General features: G+C 39.4%; 1 protein-coding gene across 1 annotated transcript in view; it reads right to left on the minus strand.

Annotated features, from left to right (window-relative positions):
• LOC104468078 (chromosome unknown open reading frame, human C11orf74) overlaps positions 1-10,665 on the minus strand; it is a 29,843-nt gene that overhangs the window by 14,682 nt on the left and 4,496 nt on the right. The window contains exons 2-4 of the mRNA XM_010082088.1: positions 3,418-3,575; positions 1,873-1,944; positions 884-938 (exon numbers count right to left, since the gene is read on the minus strand). Coding sequence (XP_010080390.1) covers positions 884-938; positions 1,873-1,944; positions 3,418-3,575 — 285 coding nt within the window. The remainder of the gene's footprint in view (positions 1-883; positions 939-1,872; positions 1,945-3,417; positions 3,576-10,665) is intronic.

The raw sequence follows: 10,665 nt of genomic DNA on the forward strand, positions 1-10,665 counted from the left end.
CCAAATACCAACTGGAAGTCTCTACGCCCTCTGACTTCATAGGAATTCTTAATATACAGAAAGGAAAGACTAAACAAATCTTTAACAGATTAGGCAGACTAATCAAATGGCAATAACCAAGGAACTGAGGACCAAAGTCCTGCTCTGTAACAAACTATTTCAGTGACTTAGGCAAATCCCTTCTCTGTGTGGCTGAGTTCCTTTATGCAGTCACAGGTATAGATAAAGAAAAGATATTTAATCACTAAAAGGCTGTCAATTCTGGTGGCAATAAAGACAACACAAGCACCTATGATAGACAAATAACTATGGACACTAGGTTTCTATTTACCTTTTAGAGGTGGAAGAGTTAAAATTATTATAGATGTGTAGAACAGTTCAACACAACTCAAAATGCTCATAATTGGAACTCCTGAAGAAGTTCACTATGCATTCAAAATCAGTCTCATCTATTTTAAGCTAAGGATGAAATCATGTAAATAGGAAGGGATAAAATTTTCATTAAATATTTACACTCTATAGAACGCTCTCTTAGCACCCACTATTTTGTAATCAAAATAATGTCAATACAAAATAGAAGTGCAGAAAAATGTAGAAACATCACTAAGAAGAAATGTTCCGTAATTCTGAAAAATCTTGAAAAAAAATAAGTGCTCACCAGGACACAGTAAAATAAATATTCCTTATAATTTATTATCTCGTTATCTCAGAGTGAGGAAACGAGTACTTTAATTTGGTGAATTTGGGCAATTTTGGGAATTTTCTAGCAACAGAAGAACTGAGTAAGAACATCACTTTTAGAGGAGAAATGGTGCCTTGAACAATGTTCATACACTTGCATCCAAAGACAATGATAGTGAATATGAAGGGGGAGGAAACCTACCACTGCACGTCTCTTCATCTGTGTCTATATCTTCCAAATCTAAGTACTTGTCCACCTGCCATAAAAATTCCAAATTAGAAAATAGATTAAAATGTATTAATTCCATTTCTCATAGTACAATCTAGAGCAAAGCAAGAAAGCATTACATTGTCTCCTCCTTCTCCATTCTCCCCTGCATTTTTCCAAGAAAGCATATAAATTTTCTTTGAAATATGTAACCCAAATGAAATACTTTTAAGTATCGTCAAAGAATTGCTGCCAAAATTGCTGCATACCCACCATGGTGACGGGAAAGAAGCTCAAGCTGTACAGCAACTTTCTCAGGAACTTAGTGGGAAGATGGAGAAGTCAAATATTTTCAGAGGAAAAAGATACATGATAAGATAAGAGTTTGCAAGCTCACTGCATAAGGCACACAGACAGTACATGCTATAGGCAAACCAGAGGTTTATCCTTCTGTTTTGATATTAATGATGAACCGAATGGGAAATAAAAAAGCTAAGAATTATTACATTTTTAGCATTTCATCTGGGACATTGCACTACTTTTTTTTTCAGGCTGATGTCCCTCCAAAATGGTCTAAACTATCTAAAATACACCACAAGAAAAGACATTTCTTATTTCAGGTAGCACTCTGAATAGAAGCATAGGGTGAGAGTGAAAGGCCTTCCCCAGCCTATACACAAACAGTGTTACCATGGAGGATTTACTAGATGCACTAGACAGTCTTCTGTGTTTCCATGCTGTCATTTGAAATGTTCTTAGACAATTTTTTTCCAGCCTGATTTGACACCATTCCCACCAACACTTACCTAACCTTTACATTTTAAAAGTACATAGTCATTAACAGTTGAAAAAATTTTTGGATGGTGATGCTCTAATAGTTCTTTCCCACAGATGGGAAAGAAATACACCAACAAATTGCATCAACAAATGAGTCACATTCTACTCATAATCCCCACTCTGAAGAAAATCAAAGAAAACCTCACCTTCACTCTTTCAGACAGACGGAGATAATTTCCATCAGAGCCACCAGCTTTCCAGCTCTCATTCATCACTGTCTGTAGATAGATAGGCAGAAATACTTACATGCATGAAACAAAACCAAAAGTTCCTACTGATTTATACATCCAGATCCTTTACACTGTATTTAAAATTTTAAATATTTGAAATTTAAGTTGAAAAATTAAAAAAATGGAATGCAATGCTCCTGAAAATAGAACATACACAGGTAATCCTCTGAAATACTACACAGGACCAGACTGAATCAATTGGAACAGTGCAAGTAATCATAACATGCCTAAAAAGCAGCATTTAGAACAGAAGCATTGCTTTCAATAGCAGATTTTTTTCCCCTCTTTCCTTTCTTCAGGGCAGGCTTAAAGGTTACACAGGCCAACTTCCTGCATTACAGCCTCCTCCTGCTACGATGCTCGCAATTTTTGTGATGCATTCTATTATTACTGTATTTGTTTCTTAAACTGCTAATGTGACAAAAATGTGCAGCCATGCCTGAAACTTTTTTTCTGTAGCAACAAAGACAAGTATTGAGACGTTCCATTGAATGAAGGATCACGGAAGTTGCACATTGCTTTATGGGGCAGAAAGCAAATTTAAAGTGGCTAAAGTAAGACACCCAAAGGCAGTCTATCCCAATGAGGTAAGCCCATTCTTCATAAGAAAAATGGCAAAAAATATTCTTGTCATCATTATTATTATTATACAATCAACTGACAGAATGTGACTGTTTTAAAAGCCTTGCTTGATTCCACCTCAAAGGCACACGCTAGTAGGGAGGAAGATGACAGCTTGTGCTCTTTGACTGAGGCCTGGCAGGCCCATCATTTGAAGGCACTTAAGTGTATTGGTCTGTGTATTGCATAAAATGACCTGCTACTTATTTTTTAATAAAAAGTTTAATGAAGGGAATTTTTGAGTACAGGCTAGATCACAGCTTAGTTATTTGTTATTCAGGCAGGAGGGCAGAAGTTTTGAACAACTGGACTCAGTCTTCCATTTCCCTCTCTCCAGGTGGTATCTGTTGTTTTCCTGTCCCTACACATTCAATTCCTAATCTCCTGTGTTTCAGAATATTAAAAATGCCTCTGGCCTGCCTACTGTTTACTTTAGGTAACTTAAGCAATCCTGCTTCAGCAACACAGAATTCAGCACTTGCTAAAATCTCCAAGAAGCAAAATAAATCTGTGCATGCTGGCATCCATACTCTGAGGACTCTTTCCTTTTTGCCAACCTCTCCTGTGAACTGCAGCCTTCAGTGAAAGCACTCCCAAGGTCCCTGCAGGGCGCCTTATTCGTTAGTCAAATTATGGCAGCTCTTCAGTGGAGCAAATGCCACTGCCAAACGTGATCCCTGCAGGTGGCTTTGTAAGCATTACACACTTAGGTAGTATTTTAAATATTTGCCTCAGATGGGATAAACACCACTAGCCTCTATCATTTAGACAATACATTTCCCCTGTTTTCAACTGTTTGGATGTGGTGCTCGTACACATGGACAAATGTTAACTCATTACCTCATTCTCATTTGGCATCGGTGGTGGAAGAGACACCCAAATTTCTTTGCTTCTTCCAGGTGAGCCATCCTGTTTAGTTCTGTTTGATATTTCAGAAGCAGAAAATGTTTTCCTTAGAGAGTCCACTTTACTTCCTTGAATTGTCTTCCCCTCTTCCTCTGCAAGGAGAATCACACCGGATCAGACAACATAATGCACTATCCAAGAAAAAGAAAAATGTGAATTTCATTACATCTAATATTGACTTATTTTACACATCCACTTTTCCTCTCGTGCTCAGGTCTTCCATGTCCATTGTATACATGTATTTTGCAATTTGACCATAAAACCAAATATGCAGATTCATCTTTAGGTGCACAGAGAATCACCTATTCCTCAATACCGAAGAATTGGCTCAAAAGCTTATACCAATATACAGAAAACTTGATAAAATAAACCGAGAGCTGAAAATAGCCAAAAAAGCAAGACAGTAAGAAAGGTTACACCTTAGTTTTTAAATAAAAAAACTTTGTTTAAATGCTCTCTGACTGCTGCACAAAACAGCATGTAACATTTCTGCCCACGCCTTCATCTGGCACTGCAAACACCAGCACGTACAAAGCCAGTCTCTTTGCCACACCACTAGAAACCTCATAGCAACTGTACACATTCAGTAGTGCTGTTTTAGATGCACATTTTTAGAATCAAAAAAAGAAACATCCCCTCATTCACCAACACACACCTGCTTGCGTGAGATCTGGGCTCACAAAATCATTTGATCTCTCCAGCAGTTCAAGTGCACATATTCCTTCACATCCCAAACAATGGTGCACCGTCTTATCTAGCGCAAGAAAGGACTCGGATTTTGATCATAATTCAGTGATGATCTGGTGAAAAAATGTAGCAGTCCTTGTTTCCACCTGAATATCCTGGTATCCCCCGTTTACACTACCAGCCCAAACGCGCGCCCCACGTGCAAACATCACACGCATTAGCGTCAATGCCCGTGTAGTCTAGAGTAGCAGCGAGCCTTGGCGCTTCTTGGCAGAGCTCCTACCAATCCTGGCTGTGAGTCTGCCCTGGGTCAACACCCACAGAGCTCAGGGTGTCCATGGGCACCACTGCCAGCATCTCCACCAGGCCAGGACTATGGGATGAGATGGCCTGACAGGTCCTATAACCTAGCCTCTGTATCTTCAGTTAGTAAAACCCCTCTTTTGAGCTGACTTCTTTGGGCACTGCTGCTTTCTGTGTTTAACAACTACAGCTTTCTCTTGACTTAGCTTATTACCGATTTGATTTCCTCCCTATATCAGCAAACTGACTGGGTGGGAAAATTTTGCGAGTAAATATTTTTTTATTGGGATCAAATAACAACCAGCTGTACGCCAGCAATATTTAATTGCCAGAAGTTAGGTCCTGAGACTAAAGATTAAATACAGATGTTCAAGCAGAGTTTCCTCCCTTAGGGGATTCCTTTGGTCTTGAAAGACAGAAAAAATGTTTTGTCAGTGCATTGACTGAAGATTGGAATAACTTTTCTCGTCTTTTATTTTCTATACCAACAGTGGATAATTGGGCCCTCACTGAAAATAGGGAAGTATTCAGAAACAGAACTGAATCTTTCAATGACAGCTTGTGACATCTTTCAAACCTTTAACAACTCCTTGGACAACATGAGCAAAGTTAAGACAACTCTTAGTGCTTCTGACTGTCCTACCAGCCAGGTCCACAGGGCACAGAGCAGCCAGCAGAATTAGGATTCAGCTAGGTGATCATCAAATGAAATCGCAACAGTACAGACTAGATCTAGGAGCTGATGACAGGTCAGGACAAGTATATGCATGGAAATATGCATTTCTGAACCCACACTGAATAGGTTTTTCCTGCGACATGGCAAAAAATATACTAATATGGCCAAACTAAAAATGTAGGATTTATTAAATTTTAAAACTTGCATTACGGAGCAGCTAAAGGAAAATCAATTCAAATGAACTTCACACCACATATCCTTAATGAAACATAAATGCTCATTTAACAGAGTTTCTTGGGCTTAGTTTGAAAAATCTACTTTTAACAGTAAGAAACACTGCAGTGCATTTCTAAAGCATAATTATATGTTACAGGCATTGAAGTAATTCTTGTGGAGAGTTTTAATGATGCCCTTGGGGTTACCACACTGAGCCATCCAAAAAAAGATTTATTAATCCCTAGGGACAGTTCTGTGCTGCAGTTACTAAGACACATAGAAAGGGCTGGCAGTCTGGGCATAACCTGAAGTCCACACTTCTAATGTTCAGGGTTCATAGAAAGTAGATTGCACCAGACCAGAGCAATCCAGCAAACAGATTGTAATGTTCAGACCACAGACAGATCCTCTGAACAATTCCTAAATCCTAGGTCTCTTGATACAACATCATTTATCTAGCAACTACCTTCCTAAACAAAATTTGGAAACAGCAGTACATATGAGCAATATTTTCTTCCTACACACTCTCTTTTTCAAGCCATAGAAACGAAGCAGTACTACAGAGGAAACCCTCTTTACAATCTTGACAGGCAAAATGTTCAACCAGTATTTGAAGATATTTTTACTGTCACCCTACTTTATAGGAAGAACTGGAGGACCAGAAACACAGAATCACAGAATGGTGTGGAAGATGATCAAGTTCCACCCCCCCCTGCCATGGGCAGGGACACCTCCCACCAGCCCAGGTTGCTCAAAGCCTCATCCAGCCTGGCCTTGAACCCCTCCAGGGATGGGGCATCCACAGCTGCTCTGGGCAACCTGGGCCACTGCCTCACCACCTGCACAGGAAAACATTTCTCCTAATAGCTAATCTAAATCTCACCTCTTTCAGCTTAAAGACATTAACTCTCGTCCTATTGCTGTACTCCCTGATGAAGAGTCCCTCCCCATCTCTCCTGTAGCCCCCTTTCAGCACTGGAAGCTGCTCTAAGGTCTCCCCAGAGCCTTCTCTTCTCCAGGCTGAACAACCCCAACTCTCTCAGCCTGTCATCATATGGGAGGTGCTCCAGCCCTCTGACCATCTTCATAGCCGTCCTCTGGACTCGCTCTAACAGGGTCATGTCTTTCCTGTGCTGAGGACTCCAGAGCTTGGGGTCTAACGAGAGCAGAGTAGAGGGGGAGGATCTCCTCCCTTGACCTGCTGGTCACACTTCTTTTGATGCAGCCCAGGACACGGTTGGTTTCTGGGCTGCCAGCACACACTGCCGGCTCATGTTCAGCTTCTCATCAACCAACACCCCCAAGTCCTTCTCCTCAGGGCTGCTCTCAATCCATTCCCCTCCCAGCCTGTATTTGTGCTTGGGATTGCCTCGACCCATGTGCAGGACCTTGCACTTGGCCTTGTTGAACTTCATGAGGCTGGCATGGTCCCACCTCTCCAGCCTGTCCAGGTCCCTCTGGATGGATCCCTTCTCTCCAGCATGTCACCACACCACACAGCTTGGTGTCATCAGCAACATTGCTGAGGCCACACTAAATCCCACCAATTCAGTGAATTCATTCCAAAAACAAAAATTGGGTGAGAATGGGAAACTTTCTCCTTCAATTATAAAAATGAAAATAACACAGCAGAGCTACTGTTCTAAGTTCCCATTTACTTCTTTGTCCTCAAAATGCTAGACTGAGGGCCAGCAGAAGGCCTGTGAATCCCTTAAATCTCTTCCAAGCTAGGTTTTGATGGAAAATCTGGGATTTAAATAATACAGTGACTTTGTGCAGGACTCCTGAACAAAAAATAATTTTACTCACATTAGCATAACAGTCTTGCACAGAGGTCATGAGTACAAATCTCATTTTCATTCACTATCTCCATTCTTCAAACCCATCATCAGCAAACAGTCACCTTTCAAATCAAAAACAAACCCTGTTACTGAAATGTTTCCATAAAATATCCCTTTGAGAAGTTCAAACGACCATAACATACTGTAGGAGAAGTACCTATTTGCAACTACGTAAACCACTGAACGGTGCTGAGTTCATTTACCCTAAATGACAAGCTATAAGAAGAAAAAAAAGATTCAAGGCCAAAAATCCAATTTGTTGGGAAGATAATTTTTAAAGCCTTCTATTTCTTTTTGATAATTCAATCAAATCAGCTCCCAGATTTTCTGAAGTAACCCAATCAAAACTTGCAGCCTCCTTCTGCCTGTATATTTCCCAGCTGAGACAGACCATAGTGTTTTATTTTAAAGTTATTTAGCCTAGAAAACCTGCTCTGATTTACATTCTCGAGCTATCCTCCTGTTTCCATGTATTTAAATGCATAAATCTCTGTAAATCAATGCAGTTTGTCCAACTTTTCATAACAAAAAGTCCAATTATCCCATACAGTAAGTACCTGGAGGATTTTAGTACTAGGGACCTATATGCCTGTCCATAAGAGCAAGATGCAATTCAGGCATCTAGACTTTGTCATGTAGTGCTGTTATAAGAGCCTTGGGGCATCCTGCCTAGCCTGCTGCTGCCACCCAAAAGGCAGTGGATGTTCCATAGATACAAAATCATATCGGCCAACCATTAGCATCTGAGTTGTTTATCCCCTAGCCACCTGAATTCCTGAAGTTCCATTCCAATCTTACCCAACCAAAATCCTCACTAATTTTGATGACAGTGATCTCACAGTAACACTGAGCAAGCAAAACTCTTCTGTCAAAGTAACTTAATCTATACAACACAGTTGCCTAAGTGTGCGAATTAATATTTGTAACAGATGTGGAAAGTCCAATACATCAAACATCGTGGTCTTCTGTTTCTACACTTTGCCTCTAATTAACACGGGCATTTTTGCTGCTGAATCCCCTCTCCTTCACTGCAGTGCTTCCCCAGTGTAACTCACTCATGCCTATGGAATTCTTTCCTCTTTACACGAGAACAGAGATTCGGCTGGTGTACCATTTTCCCTTAATGTCTTCGACCCTACCCTGATCAAATGACAAATAATCAGCAAAAAGTATTGTTTACCTTCTTTTTTTGTGCCTTCAAAAGAGGTCAACTTTTACTAAAATCAGTAATAAGGGCTTGATTCGTTTCTCTGTCATGCCAGTTTCCTAAGGAAATTTCACCACACCATGTCCTCAGCTAGGATAAGTACATATTCCATGGACTGGGACAAGTAACTTCAGGGGGGCTATTTCTGACTTAAAAGGGTAAGTCCCAGTTATTACTTTTGATTGCTATTTTTGGATACTTCCCTTACTGCAGTATGTTTAAAAACTAAACAGGAAAGGACTTTTTTTGGTACGTGCTCCTTCAGGGGAAAGACTAACGGCTTCCTCTCAGTTATATTTCAGCCACCCTCACATACCTGCTTTAGCTTAATGTACAGCAATACTTCCTCAAAACTAACTCAGCTCTTAATTTTCAAGAGTTTAACTGTTCTTTTACTGTATCAGTATCTCTCCCTTTTTCTGCATGTTCTGGTTTTAGGTAGTGTTTATCTGTATCAATATCTATGTCTCTGTTGTGCTTTAGATAGTGTCAGTGTTAGAAAAGGGGCAATATTTCCTGTTTATACCACATTCGCCCCAGCTGATCATTTAAAAATACGTGTTCTTCTTCCCTGGTTCAAAAAACCAGATACCTTCACCATTTGAATATTATAATACACTCAGTTAAATAACAAGGCAAATGTGCACTTGACCATTTCAGCAGCCTGCCATGAGTGAAATCCTACTTCTTCCAACCGATGATGATGAAAAATAATCTTTAAAAACTTCAGAAAACCAGATTAGAAATCTTAGAGCAGATCCTCAGCTCGCATTAGCCAGCAGAGTCCTATTAAGGGAGCTATGTCTCTTAATATCTACCAGGGATCAAGTGGTATCTGTCACTACCAAGCAACGCCAACATACTAGATCAGATTTCTAGTTCTAAAAATGAAGAGTGTTTATGTGGCAAGGGAAAAAAACAAATTCATAAAGGCACAGGCTGTACAATTGATAGTATTATGCAACTATAATTTGCTAAGTGTAGAAGGATGTAAAAGCTGGGAGACTTCTTCCAGAAGTTGATAAAGGTGGGCTTGCTTCAGATGGTTTCAGAAAATCTACACTGTCGTCTGCAGAATGGAAATAGTGTTACAGTTCAGGGATTGTGCTTGAGAGATAGTTTAGGAAGAGCTTTAAATAATGGGAACAACACTAGTTCAGTGTGCAGGAACTCCACACTTCTTTTGGAGTCTTGGCTACATTAAGCCATACTTTGAACCTTAGCTAAAAGAAACAGAATGTATTTGAGTTTATTACTTAAATTACCAGTGTGTTTGTTACACTTGGGTTTTTTTCTGTCTTTTTTACAGCCAAAGCAATGACAAATGTGTTTAAATTCATCCTCAGCACAAGGAAACTACATTAAATACATATGTTGGGAGCAGTTTAAAAGAGCAAGTGATATACTAATAAATCAGGACCGAACTGATTCTGAAAACCTTCCGAGTACTTGCATTCTAGGTGAATTCAGCACTAGCAGGTAAGTAGATAAGCACTGTAAGGAAAAGTGAATTGTATATAATGAAAAGCATACAAAGTATTCCTTTCTTAACAAATGATCTCATTAAAAGATTACAGCAGGTGGGAACAAATTAATAAAATGAGCTTCAAAATGCTCAATTTTGGACACTAGAATTAAGATATTAAGGCATCTTCAAAAAGGCCTGATTTTTTTTTAAGTCAAATACATACAATCTTGAATTTAGGCATCTCTATGTGATTTTATACTGGACACAGAAAAGCACATGGTTCTCTAAAGTGGAAGTGAGGTCAAGTGATTTCTGCTTCTGATGGTCCTGTTGAGCCACGACATGGTTCTGATCTCTGACATTACTTGGTTTGTGTCAATTCCACATCTGGAAAAGAGGGCTTACAGCAGTTCCTCACCTCACTGCAGTGCAAATGAACACTAGTCATTTCCCTTCTTTATGCTTTTTTTTTTTTTTAACATCTATACAATGGAGATGAAGTACTCTGATAGCAAATATCACTGAGATCTAAGGAAACATATATCCATAAAACACATCAGCTATTATTATTTCAAAAATAATCTATTATGTTTGCATCCCTATGCCTGTTTTTTTCTACATTTAGGGGCTCTGTAGGATATTTGATTTTATACTACATTGAATGAAGCTTACACAGAGATAACTACCAAATTTACGATCAATAGAAAATTGCAAATTTTTTCTCCCAACCAATTTTTTCCAATGATCCAGCACAACACATCAATAAAAAGCTCTGAATTGACGC

This window comes from Pterocles gutturalis, unplaced genomic scaffold (genome assembly GCF_000699245.1).
Source record: "Pterocles gutturalis isolate BGI_N339 unplaced genomic scaffold, ASM69924v1 scaffold13309, whole genome shotgun sequence".
NCBI classification, from domain to species: Eukaryota; Metazoa; Chordata; class Aves; order Pterocliformes; family Pteroclidae; genus Pterocles; species Pterocles gutturalis.